This window comes from Panthera pardus, unplaced genomic scaffold (genome assembly GCF_024362965.1).
Source record: "Panthera pardus isolate Hobbes unplaced genomic scaffold, ASM2436296v1 HiC_scaffold_17, whole genome shotgun sequence".
In the NCBI taxonomy this organism is placed as follows: Eukaryota; Metazoa; Chordata; class Mammalia; order Carnivora; family Felidae; genus Panthera; species Panthera pardus.
Window position 1 is genome coordinate 17,129,919 of NW_026526732.1, and position 14,392 is coordinate 17,144,310.

At 38.2% G+C, this 14,392-nt stretch overlaps 1 protein-coding gene across 3 annotated transcripts in view; it reads left to right on the forward strand.

Moving 5' to 3' along the window:
• Positions 1–14,392, forward strand: part of LATS1 (large tumor suppressor kinase 1) — a 52,934-nt gene that overhangs the window by 14,674 nt on the left and 23,868 nt on the right. For all 3 annotated transcript variants that reach the window (XR_008422851.1, XR_002074033.2, XM_019425012.2), the window contains exon 2: positions 5,766–6,254. Coding sequence is in view for 1 of the 3 variants with exons in the window: in XM_019425012.2 (XP_019280557.1) it covers positions 5,913–6,254 (342 nt within the window). In the remaining 2 variants the exon portion in view is untranslated. The remainder of the gene's footprint in view (positions 1–5,765; positions 6,255–14,392) is intronic.

Sequence of the window (14,392 nt, forward strand, 5' to 3'; positions counted from 1 at the left end):
GGGCAACACCTTCTCTTATAAATTAACATATTATGTAAAAGAATGATGTCATGTTTTGTGATCCCATTTTGACTAATAGTAGTATTATGTTATATGCAGTATTTTAATTTTTTTAAACATTTATTCACTATTGAGAGACAGAGAGAGCATGAGCATGGGAGGGGCAGAAAGAGGGGGAGACACAGAATCTGAAGCAGGCTCCAGGCTCCAGGCTGTCAGCACAGAGCCCGATGCGGGGCTCGAACCCAGGGACCGCGAGATCATGACCTGAGACGAAGTTGGACACCCAACCGACTGAGCCACCCAGGTGCCCCAAGTATATGCAGTATTTAAGAACACTTTTTTAAAGATTTTAAAGTAATCTTTAGCCCCAACATGAGGTTCAAACCCACAACCCTGAGATCAAGAGTGGACTTTCCACTGACTGAGCCAGCCAGTCACCCTTAAAAAAATGTTTTTAATTGAACTAGAGTTGATGCTCTGCTACATTAGTTTCAGGTATACAGTTTGGACAACTAGATGTTATGCTTTGCTTACCACAGTGTAGCTACCATCTGTCACCATACAATAGCACTGACCATATTCTCTATACTGTGCCTTTCATCTTCGTGGCTGACATACTCTATAACTGAAAGCCTATACCTCCCAGCCTATGTCTCCTTCATCCATTTTGCCCATTCTCCACCCCCACCCCTCTGACAACTGTCAGTTTGCTCTCTGTATTTATGAGGGTTTTGGGGGGTTTTGTTCACTTGTTTTTTTCAGATTCTACATATTGTCTCTCTCTGACTTATTTCACTTAGCATAATACTCTTCAGGTCCATCCATGTTGTCACAGATGGCAAGTTCTCATTTTTTTTTTTTTTTTTAATGGCTGAGTAATATTACATTGTGTATATAGACTACATCGTCCTTATCCATTCATCTGTCATTGGACATCTAGGTTGTTTCCATATCTTGGCTACTATAAATAATGCAATAAACATAGGGGTACATATATCTTTTTGAGTTAGCGTTTTCATTTTCTTTGGGTAAATACTCAGTAATGAAATTACTGGATTATATGCTATTTGCATTCCATATTGTTTTCCACTGTGGCTGCACCAATTTACATTCTCACCAGCATGCACAAGGACTCCTCTTTTCCAACATCCTCATCAATATTTGTTATTTCTTGTCTTTTGATTTTAGCCATTCTGACAGGTATGACTTGATATCTTACTGTGGTTTTGATTTGCATTTCCCTGATTATGAATGATGTTGAACATCTTTTCATGTATCTTTTAGCCCCATGTAGTATTAATAGTGGTTGTATTAGTTTCCTGAGGCTTATAGCAAATTACTACAACGTTGATGGCTTAAAAACACACACACACACATTTATTCTCTCACAGTTCTAGAGGCTAGAAATCCAAAATCAGTATCACTGGCCCAAAATCAAGGTGTTGACAAGGCTGTTCTCCTTCCAGAGGCTCTAGGAGAAAAGCTGTTCCTTGCCACTTTGGCTGCCAACATTCCTTGGCTTCTGGCCACACCAATCCACCTCTGTCCCCATGGTCACATTACCTCTTCCCCTTCTGTTTGTATCAGATCTCCCCTTCCCTTTCAGAACACTTATAATTGTGCATACTGCTTACCTGAATAATCTATAATAATCTTCCCATCTCAAAATCCTTAATGACATCTGCAAAGTCCCTTTTTCCAAATAAGATAACATTTAAAGATTCTAGGGATTAGGAACTAGATATCTTTTAGGATGCCATTATTCAGCCTACTATAGTGATTCTTATATTGAGGGAGGTGAGTTATGAGGGACTTCTACTTTACATAATTCTATAATATTTATATTTTTCAGTAAGGATGCATCTTTGTATAATTAAAAAAAACTGATTATAGATTTTTAAGAGTAAAAGGAAAGGATAAGTCACTGGTGTTTATTAGCTCAACAGGTATTTTTGCACGGCTGCTATCGTTTACCAAGTTTTGTGTTAGCAATGGAAGCAAATACTGTATATTGACAGGAGCAAATTATGGTTGTTTTTGTTTTTTGGGTTTTTTGTTTTTTGTTTTTGTTTTTTTTTTCTTTATCAAGGAGAATGATTTTGGAAAGAGTTGAAACCCAAAATAAGTGAGGTATTAAAGGAATGCTTAGATGCTATGAATGAAATGTAACCCAATTATTGAGCGAAGTGACACATGACATTGCACAACTGCTATTGGTTTTTTTTGAAGTTTTAAAAAATCTTTATTTATTTTTGAGAGAGAGAGAGAGCACGCAAGCGGGAGAGGAACAGAGAGGGAGACACAGAATCTGAAGCAGGCTCCAGGCTCTGGAGCTGTCAGCACAGACCCCAATGTGGGGCTTGAACTCACAATCCGTGAGATCACGACCTGAGCCGAAGTCAGACGCTTAACTGACTGAGCCACCCAGGCGCCCCTGCACAACTGCCATTGTTAATCCTTGATTGCGGAGAAATGATGGGTTCCGGAACTGGGAGTGGAAAATACCTTCACTTTCAGAAAGGGCGAAAAGGGGAATTCCGCAGATTTTAGACTCGTGAGCTAAATGTGAAACCTAGAAAAATTTCATTAGTAAGCTATTAATATTTTGGGAATGCTTAGGAAAAATACACATTAGGGACCAGCTTTCTTCATAAGAGCACAAGATGTGTCAGTCTTTCATTTATGAAGTAATTATCAGTAGATTGGGTTCTGTTGTAGACAGAATATGTGTAATTTTCAGCAACAAAATGACAGTTTTTGTTTTTACAAAATGGAGAAATGTGGGCTGCTTGTCAAGTAGAATTGGATCGATCATAACTAATTAAGAACTGTATCACAAAAGTACTGATTGTTGAGCTGAAGTCATCAGGAAACTGTGCTTTGATGGTCTACTTCAGGACTTCATCCTTTTTCAGGCCTGCTGCAAACATTCGTGCATGGGCATATATAATGAATATACATAAGTGGAATTTTTAAAAATAAAGTGTTTAACAGCTCTAAGATATAATTTATATACCATAAAATTTACTCATTTAAAGTATACAATTCAGTGGTTGTATATTTACAGAGCAATACAACTATCATCGTCTTATTTTTTGATTTTATTTTATTTTTATTTTTTAACGCTTATTTATTTTTGAGAGAGAGAGCGAGAGCGAGCGAGCACGAGTGGGGAAAAGGCAGAGAGAGCAGAAGACACAGAATCAGAATCCAAAGCAGACTGCAGCTCTGAGTTGTCAGCACAGAGCCCGACATGGGGCTTGAACCCACGGACTGTGAGATCATGACCTGAGTCGAAGTCTGACACTTAACCGACTGAGCCACCGAGGTGCCCCTAAAGTTGATTTTTTTAATGTGTATTTATTTATTTTTGGGAGAGGGAGTGCGGGGAGAGAGGGAGACAGAGAATCTGAAGCAGACTCCACACTGTCGGTGCAGAGCCCAATGCAGGGCTCCAACTCATAAACCATGAGATCATGACCGGAGCTAAAGTCAGAAGCTTAATCGATCAAGCCGCCCAGGCACCCCCATAATCTAATTTTAAAATGGCTTTGTTTTATCTATGGTCTTGAAACTTGCCCTTTTTGCTTAAGAATATATTACGGGTGGCTGTTCTTGTCAGTACATTTAGGCAGAATTGCTTCATTCTTTTTACCAGGTACCCCGTCACGTATCGATGTGCTGTGACTTGCTCCAGCAGGTGCTGATGAGCATCGGGACTGATAGCATGTTTTGCCGTTACAGGTGCTGTTGCAAGGAACACACTTCATCCTCGAACACTTGTGTTCCTTTAGCTGTATTGCATTTTTCCTAATCCTTATTCAAGCCTTAACTTAAACCATGTTACTCCAACCGTTTTATGCCTCAGGAGACAGTTTTTGAGAGAAGTAAATGCATGAGTTCACGTTGCCAAAATTAACAGAACGGGTGCTTGAATAATTTTTTTGTTTTTCCGTTACTCTTCTCACCTCTGGGATTTTGACAAGCTAGAGTATATCCAGAAGAACATGGCTAGAATTAGAGAACATTTAAAGGAATTGGGGATGTTTAGAAGACACACGTTTATTTCTCATTTGTCAATGTATACATTCATTGTATGTCACTCGCTGTGTGTCAGGCAGGCTCTGATATCAGTGGTGAACAGACTGGTTATGAGGCAAATAAGGTCTTCCGTTCTCAGGAGATAAACAATTAACAACTAAACAAGTAAAATAATTTTAGATAGTAATGAATACTACTAAGAAAATAGGACAATTAGGTTACCAGAGAAAGGGTGGGTGAAAAGGTGACATAGGGTTGAGCCCTAAATGACTAGAAGGATGTGTCTGTATCTGTCCGTAGAGCTTTTTGTGTAACGTGAATGGTGATTACATTTGTAAGAATGGAAATGGGGTACTCAGCTGGCTTGGTGTAGCATGTGACTCTTGATCTTGGGATTGTAAATTTGAGCCCCATTTTGTGTGTAGAGATTACTTAAAAATACATAAGAATAGAAATAGGCTCCTAATATATGATAATCAGCAATGTTTCACATCCCAGTGGTACCACTTACAAACCGTTTTAGCCAAACTCTCTGAACCTCAGTGTCCTCATACACAAAGTAAAGATGGTAAACCTGCTTCACAGGGAGTTAGGATGATGGTTAAGTAAGGATGTAGGCAGAGGTGTTTAGCACCACCAGCCCGTTACAGGCTCTAGTATGCACTGAGCGGGATTTCACGATGTTCCACAAAAGAAAATATCTCTAACACTTGATGCAGGTCACAAGTGGAATGGCTTTCTTGCATTGGTGATTTTCCTGTCAGTGAGGACATTTAAGTAGACTTTAGATGACTGTTCTTCCAGTGTGTTTTAGAAGACATTCATCCTTAAGTGAGGAATAAGACAAATTGTCCATGGAGGTCCTTTCCCCCATCCTATCGCTAATAATCTTACTGTCTCTAGAGTCCCAGTCCACAGTTTGGGAAATACACCTAAGTATCTGTTTTTGAAGTGTAAAGGTATCTTTTGGACTACTGGCTTAAAAACTTTTTTAAAGCAACAATAGTACCCTTTCTTCTAAAGAAATCTTATACTTGAAGTCTAATTTGTAAAATCTAGAATCATAGCTGCAAGGTGAAGTTGATGAGAGGTTGTCCATTGTATCATTCTCTTAGTAATCCCTTATATCTGTATATACTTTTTTTTAATGTTGATTTTTGAGAGAGAGAGACTGAGGCAGAGCATGAGCGGGGGAGGGGCAGTGAGAGAGGGAGATACAGAATCCAAAAAGCAGGCTCCAGGCTCTGAGCTATCAGCATAGAGCCCAATGTGGGGCTCGAACTCGTGAATCATGAGATCATGAGCTGAAGGTGGCCACTTAATTGACTGAGCCACCGAGATGCCCCATTTGTGTATACTTTATATGCTTACTAAGCACACTTTTTTTTTTAAGTTTTTAATTTATTTAAGTACTCTCTACACCAAACATGGGGCTCAAATTCAGTGACCCTGAGATCAACAATCACATGCTCTTCCAACCGAGCCAGCCAGGCACCCCAGCTAAGCACTCTTAAAATTACATTTTATCACCACAACCAGTACTTGAGGTGATTTTATGGATTAAGAAATTGGCACAAAGGTTAACTAACTTGTTGCATCCATCCTTAATGGAGCCAGAATTATAACACAGGTCTCTAACTACTAAATCAGTGTTTTCCCCCCAAATACATGGTACTGCTTTATTAATCATTTTATACTTTTTATTTATTTTTCTTTTATAGGGTTAATTATTCCGATTGTGAAGAATTTCATCATTCCTGGCGACTTCTGCTAAGGATCTTTTTCAGTTTTGCTCAAGAGAAAGCTCTGAATCTATCAAGTAGCTCTTAAAGAAGTCCTTTGTGTGGGTTATAAATATAGATGTTTTCATGAAGAGGAGTGAAAAGCCAGAAGGATATAGACAAATGAGGCCTAAGACCTTTCCTGCCAGTAACTACTCTGGCAGTAGCCGGCAAATGTTGCAAGAAATTCGAGAATCCCTTAGGAATTTATCCAAACCATCAGATGCTGCTAAAGCTGAGCATAACATAAGTAAAATGTCAACTGAAGATCCTCGACAAGTTAGAAATCCACCCAAATTCGGGACCCATCATAAAGCCTTACTGGAAATTCGAAACTCTCTACAACCGTTTGCAAATGAAACAAGTCGGAGTACTTCAGAAGTTAATCCACAAATGCTTCAAGATTTGCAAGCTGCTGGATTTGATGAGGTAGGAATTTTTAAAAAGAAAAGAAGGAATTTTTCTTATCTTACACTACTACCTAACACTTTTTAGGTGATCTTCTGGCAAAATAATTCCTTTGAGACAATTTAACTATGTATACGAATTTGTATACTCTGTCAGCAAAGAATGTTGTTTACAATTCCATTAATTAGTAAAACAAAATCAAATAACTATTTCTTTAGTTTTCTCTGTGGTTTCTGGGACTTAAAAGGTCAAGTCATGAAGTCAGAATGTAAGTGCTGTTGAAGAAAGCCACAGGGGAAGACAGAGTAGGTAGGGACTTCTCTGCCTGCAGTAGGAGCTTTGGGGAGCTGTGTAGAAATGACAGCTCGAAACATTTGAAGTTAAAGTTTATACTACAGAGAAAGAAGTATAATCAGGGTTTCATTAAGCAGCGACGTTCACATCACATTCAGGCCCACATTCACAAAACTAAAAATTTACATGTTGCTCAATCTGCTGGAATTTAGAAGTTTTATTTTGTTTTGTTCTATTTCATTTTTTATTTTTTAATTTACATCCAAGTTAGTTAGCATATAGTGCAATAATGATTTCCGGAGTAGATTCCAGTGTTTCATCCCCTATGTATAATACCCAGTGCTCATCCCAACAAGTGTCTCCCTCAATGCCCCTTACCCATTCAGTCATGCCTCCACCCTCAACCCCTCCAGCAACCCTCAGTTTGATATTTATATTTAAGAGTCTCTTATGTTTTGTCCCCCTCCCTGTTTTTATATTATTTTTGATTTCCCTTCCCTTATGTTCATCTGTTTTGTATCTTAAATTCCACATATGAATGAAGTCATACGATACTTGTCTTTCTCTGACTAATTTCACTTGGCGTAATACCCTCTAGTTCTATCCACGTTGTTGCAAATGGCAAGATTCCGTTCTTTTTGATTGCCGAGTAATGCTCCATTGTATATATACGTGCCACATCTTCTCCCTCCACTCATCTGTTGATGGACATTTGGGCTCTTTCCATACTTTGGCTATTGTCGATGGTGCTGCTATAAACATTGGGGTGCATGTGCGCTTTCAAAACAGCACACTTGTATCCCTTGGATAAATACTAGTGCAATTGCTGGGTCATAGGGTAGTTCTATTTTTAGCTTTTTGAGGAATATTCATACTGTTTTCCAGAGTGGCTGCACCACTTTGCATTCCCACCAGCAGTGTAAAAGAGATCCTCTTCCTCTGCATCCTTGCCAACATCTGGTGTTTCTTGTGTTGTTAATTTATTTTATATTATTATTTCTAAAAAAGTTTTTAATGTTTATTTATTTTTGAGAGAGACAGAGTGTGAGTGGGGGAGGGGCAGAGAGAGAGAGACAGACAGACAGACAGACAGACAGACAGACACAGAATCCAAAGCAGGCTCCAGGCTCTGAGCTGTCAGCACAGAGCCCGACAGGAAACTCCAACCTATGGACTGTGAGATCATGACCTGAGTCGAAGTTGGATGCTTAACCAACTTGAGCCACCCAGGTGCCCCTCTTGTGTTTTTTTGTTTTTGTTTTTTTTTATTTTTTTTAATGTTTTTTTATTTTTGAGACAGAGAGCATGAACGGGGGGAGGGTCAGAGAGAGAGGGAGACACAGAATGGGAAGCAGGCTCCAGGCTCTGAGCTGTCAGCACAGAGACCAACATGGGGCTCGAACTCACAAACCATGGGATCATGACCTGAGTCAAAGTCGGAAGCTCAACCAACTGAGCCACCCAGGCGCCCCAGAATTGTGTGTTGTCAATTTTAGCCATTCTGACTGGTGTGAGGTTGTATCTCATTGTGGTTTTGATTTGTATTTCCCTGATGATGAGTGATGTTGAGCATTTTTTTTATGTTTCTGTTAGCCATCTGGATGGTTTCTTTGGAAAAGTGTCTATTCATGTCTCTTGCCCATTTCTTCACGAGATTATTTGTTTTTTTCGGTGTTGAGTTTCATAAGTTCTTTATAGATTTTGGATACTAACCCTTTATCTGATACGTCATTTGCAAATACCTTTCCCATTGCATCTGTTGCCTTTTACTTTTGTTGATTGTTTCCTTTGCTGTGCAGAAACTTTTTATCTTGATGAGGTCCCAATAGTTCATTTTTGCTTTTGTTTCCCTTGCCTCTGGAGACGTGTTAAGAAGTTGCTACAGCTGATGTCAGAAAGGTTTTTGCCTGCTTTCTACTCTAGGATTTTGATGGCTTCCTGTCTTACATTTAGGTCTTTCATCCATTTTGAGTTTATTTTTGTGTATGGTGTAAGAAAGTGGTCCAGGTTCGTTTTTCTGCAGGTCGCTGTCCAATTTTCCCATCACCACTTGCTGAAGAGACTGTCTTTATTCCATTGAATATTCTTTCTTGCTTTGTCAAAGATTAGTTGGCCATACGTTTGTGGGTCCATTTCTGGGTTCTCTATTCTGTGCCATTGATCTAAGTGTCTGTTTTTGTGCCAGTACCATACTGTCTTGATGATTACAGCTTTGTAATACGTCTTGAAGTCCGGGATTGTGATGCCTGCAGCTTTGGTTTTCTTTTTCAGGATTGCTTTGGGTATTCAGGGTCTTTTGTGGTTCCATACAAATTTTTGGATTGTTTGTTCTGGCTCTGTGAAGAATGCTGGTGTTACTTTGATAGGGATAGCATCGAATATACAGATTGCTTTGGGTAAATGTTGATATTTTAATAATATTTGTTCTTCCTATCCAGGAGCATGGAATATTTTTCTTTTTTTGTGTGTGTCTTCAGTTTCTTTCATAAGCTTTCTATAGTTTTCAATGTATAGATTTTTCACCCCGTTGGTTAGGTTTATCCGTAGAAATTTTATAGTTTTTGGTGCAATTGTAAAGGGATCGATTCCTTGATTTCTCTTTCTGCTTCTTCATTATTGGTGTATAGAAATGCAACCAATTTCTGTACGTTGATTTTATATTCTGTGACTTTGCTGAATTCATGGATCAGTTCTAGCAGTTTTTTGGTGGAATCTTTTGGGTTTCCCATATAGAGTATCATGTCGTCTGTGAAGAGTGAAAGTTTGACTTCCTTTTTGCCTATTTGGATGCCTTTTATTTCTTTTTGTTGTCTGATTGCTGAGGTGAGCACTTCCCAATACTATGTTGAATAACAGTTGCAAGAGTGGACGTCCCTGTCGTGTTCCTGATCTTAGGGGGAAAGCTCTCATTTTTTCCCCATTAAGGATGATATTAATGGTGGGTCTTTCATATATGGCTTTTATGATCTCGAGGTATGATCCTTCCATCCCTACTTTCTTGAGGGTTTTTATCAAGAAAGGATGCTGTATTTTGTCAGATGGTTTCTCTGCATCTGTTGAGAGGATCATGTGGTTCTTGTCCTTTCTTTTAGTGATGTGATATATCACATTGATTGTTTTGTGGATATTGAACCAGCCCTGCATCCCAGGTATATATCCCACTTGGTTGTGGTGAATAATTTTTTTAATGTATTGTTGGATCCCATTAGCTAGTATCTTGTCAAGGATTTTGCATACATGTTCATCAGGGAAATTGGTGTGTAGTTCTTTCTCCTCTTTAGTGGGTCTTCGCCTGGTTTTGGAATCAAGGTAATGCTAGCTTCATAGAAAGAGTTTGGAAGTTTTCCTTCCATTTCTATTTTTTGGAACAGCTTAAGAGAATAGGTGTTAAACTCTTCTTTAAATGTTTGGTAGGATTCCCCTGGAAAGCCATCTGACTTTGAATTCTTGTTTTTTGGGAAATTTTTGATTACTAATTCTATTTCTTAATGGGTTATGGGTCTGTTCAAATTTTCTATTTCTTCCTGTTTCGGTTTTGGTAGTTTATATGTTTCTAGGAATTTGTCCATTTCTTCCAGATTGCCCATTTTATTGGCATATACTTGCTCATAATATTCTCTTACTATTGTTTGTATTTCTGCAGTGTTGGTTGTGATCTCTCCTCTTTTATTCTTGATTTTATTTATTTGGGTCCTTTCCTTTTTCTTTTTGATCAAACTGGCTGGGGGGGTTATCAATTTTGTTAATTCTTTTAAAGAACCAGCTCCTGTTTCATTGATTTGTTCTATTTTTTTGATTTAGACAGCATTGATTTCTGCTCTAATCTTTACTATTTCCCGTCTTCTGCTGGTTTGGGGTTTTATTTGCTGTTCTTTTTCTAGCTCTTTAAGGTATAAGGTTAGGTTGTGTATCTGAGACCTTTCTTCTTATTTAGGAAGGGTTGGATTGCTATATACTTCCCTCTTGTGACCACCTTTGCTGTGTCTCAGAGCTTTGGGCTGTGGTATTATCATTTTCATTGGCTTCCATATACTTTTTATTTCCTCTTTAACTTCTTGGTTAACCCATCCATTCTTCAGTAGGATGTTCTTTAGTCTCCAAGTATTTGTTGTCTTTCCAAATTTTTTCTTGTAGTTGATTTCGAGTTTCATAGCATTGTGGTCTGAAAATATGCACAGTATGAACACTTGGGGCGCCTGGGTGGCTCAGTCGGTTGAGCGTCTGGCTTCAGCTCAGGTCATGATCTCCCGGTCTGTGAGTTCGAGCCCTGCGTTGGGCTGTGTGCTGACAGCTCAGAGCCTGGAGCCTGCTTCAGGTTCTGTGCCCCCCCCCCCCCCCCCCGCTCTCTCTCTCTGCCCCTCCCCCACTCATGCTCTGTCTCTATCTCAGTAATAAATAAACATTGAAAATATGCACGGTATGATATCGATCTTTTTGTACTAGTTGAGGGCTGATTTGTGTCCCAGTATGTGATCTAATCTGGATAATGATCCATGTGCACTTGAGAAGAATGTGTATTCTACTGCTTTAGGATGAAATGTTCTGAATATATCTGTTAAGACCATCCGGTCCAGTGTGTCCTTCAAAGTCGTTGTTTCCTTCTCGATGTTCTGCTTAGATGATCTTGTCCACTGTAAGTGGGATGTTGAAGTTCCCTACTGTTACGGTATTATTGTCAATGAGTTTCTTTATGTTTGTGATTAATTGATTTATGTATTTGTGTGCTTCCAGTTGGGGACATAAATGTTTACAATTGCTAGGTCATCTTGGGGGATAGACCCCTTAATTATGATAAAATACCCTTCATCTCTTGTTACAGTCTTTATTTTATTTTTTTATTTTTTTTAATTTTGTTTTTAATGTTTATTTATTTTTGAAGGTGAGAGAGACAGAGTGTGAGCGTGGGAGGAGCAGAGAGAGAGGGAGACACAGAATCCGAAGCAGGCCCCAGGCTCTGAGCTGTCAGCACAAAGCCTGACGTGGGGCTTGAACTCACAAACCATGAGATCATGACCTGAACCGAAGTCAGACGCTCAACCGACTGAGCCAGCCAGGCGCCCCACAGAATTTATTTTAAAATCTAGATTGTCTCATAGAAGTATGGCTGCTCTGGCTTTCTTTTGGCGACCATTAGCATGATAGATGGTTCTCTATCCCTTTACTTTCAATCTGATGGTGTCTTTAGGTCTAAAATGGGTCTCTTGTAAATAGCATATAGATGGATCTTGTTTTCTCCTCCATTCTGTTGCCCTATGTCTTTTGATTGGAGCATTTAGTCCATTGACATTTAGAGTGACTACTGAAAGATACGCATTTATTGCCATTGTGTTGCCTATATAGTTGGGAGTTTCTGGTGATGTTCTCTGGTCCTTTCTAGTCTTTGTTGCTTTGGTTTTGTTTTGTTTCATCTTTTCTCCCCTCAGGGAGTCCCCCCTTAAAATTTCTTGCAGGGCTGGTTTGGTGGTCAGGAACTCCTTTAGTTTTTGTTTGTCTGGGAAACTCTTTATCTCTCCTTCTATTTTGTTTTTGTTTTTTAATTTTTTTTTAACATTTATTTATTTCTGAGACAGAGACAGAGCATGAATGAAAGAGGGTCAGAGAGAGAGGGAGACACAGAATCCGAAACAGGCTCCAGGCTCTGAGTGGTCAGCACAGAGCCCGACGCGGGGCTCGAACTCACAGACCGTGAGATCATGACCTGAGCCGAAGTCGAAGGCCTAACCGACTGAGCCACCCAGGCGCCCCTCTCTCCTTCTATTTTGAATGATAGCCTTGCTGGATAAAGAATTCTTGGCTGCATATTTTTCTAATTCAGCACAATATATCCTGCCACTCCTTTCTGTGGATAGGTCTGCTGTGAACCTGATCTGTCTTCCCCTGTAGGTTAAGGACTTTTTTTCCCTTGCCACTTTCATGATTCTTTACTTGTCTGTCTGTTTTGTGAATTTGACTACGATATGTCTTGTTGATGGTCAGTTTTTATTGAATCTAATGGGAGTTCTCTGTGCTTCCTAGATTTTGATGTCTGTCTCTTTCCCCAGGTTAGGAAAGTTTTCTGCTGTGATTTGCTCACATAAACCTTCTACCCCTTTTTCTCTCTTCATCTTCTGGGACCCCTGTGATTGGGATGCTATTCCTTTTTAATGAATCACTGAGTTCTCTTCTAAGTTTTACTTTAATGAAATTTCAGTTCATGTAAATTAGGCCAAGTCTTTAATATTTACCTTTAGAATTCATATTGAAAGTTTTTCATAGCATATATATATACATATATATATGCTCACATACATACATATACATATATATTTTGTTTCGGTTATTAACAAAATTTATTTTGCATGATTACATACTTTCTGTGAATATTTTAGGTGGCAGAAATCATTTTGGATACAAATTGCCCATGGAAAATGTAAATGTGAATGAGCAAGTATTATGTTTTCCTTAAAGTTACAGTAACTTTTTTTACTGATTATAAAAGTACCTATTCCTGTCAAAAATTTAAAAATGTAAAGAAGAAACAAAAATTATTTTTAGCTCCACTACATAAAGATAATTACCTTTAAAATTCTTTCTATTGTTAATATTGGTAACATTTTCAGATATCTCTAATGTTCAGAACTTAAGTATGCATTGTAGTAAAGAATTTTAAAAGGGAGATTCCACTTAAACCATGGAGAAAAAAGATGAATCTTTCTGGCCTACTCTGTTCATCCATTTGATTAATATTATTTACTATCATTTTTATGCTTACGGGTTCTAAAAATACTAAATTTGTACCTGAAAATATATAGAGAGAGAGGAGGAGAGGACCTGTGATCTTTTCCTGGTTAGTAGTTGGAGAATTAAGGAAATGGCTCACATGGAGTTTCTCCAGAGTACTTTTTCCCTAATCCCTTAGCCAGAAGGCACTCGTTGACCTTATTCTTTCCTTTTATATATTGCTAGGAAAAGAGCATTTAGAAAGTCACATGGCTATAAAGACTCCTAAGTAGTAATGAGTTATGTCAGAGAAGTCACCTTAGTAGCTATGTATTTCTTATTGTGTGTGAACTATTCAGTCAGCAGAATGAGTCATATCGAACATGGTCTATTCCTTTAAGGAACTTAAAAATTCTTTCTGTAATGTAAACTGTTTTCAGAAATCTAAAGCATTAGTTAATGCTCTGTTTTTTTTTTTAGTGTAATTGGCATATAGTGTTATTAGTTTCAAGTACGTAACATGTTGATTTGACAATTCTATACATTATGCATTGGGTACTGTGGTAAGTGTAGTCACCATCTGTCTTCATACGATGTTATTAGAATATTATTGAGTATATTCCTATGCTGTACTTTTCCTCTTCATGATTTACTTATTTTATAACTGGAAGTGTGTACCTCTTGTACCTCTTTATCTATTTTGCTCATCCCCTTACTCACCTCCTCTCCAGCAACCACCAATTCTCTGTATTTAAGAGTCTGGTTTTTTTTTGTCTTTATTCATTTGTTTCTTAGATTCCATATATAAGTGAAATCATGGTATTAAGTCTTTCTTTGACTTAACTTCATTTAGGTCAATAGCCTATTCTTTATCTGTTGGCAATAATAACAATCATTACTTTACATTAACAAAGATATGTTAGCTTTATTACCACCATACGCTTCAAAATTGTCACCTTATTGACATTAATAATCCCTTAAGCAAAGTTGTTTTACTAAAAGCATTTAGGCATTTGTCAATCCTCATTTGTCCAAATAATGAAGTTAGAGTAGTATTTATCTCCATGGTGATATAGAGAATATGGTATGGCAAATTTTTTCTGCTGCCTCCTTGAATCACTCATTCTGATAGCTTCTCTTTATATTGAAGAATTTAAGTTTCTAAC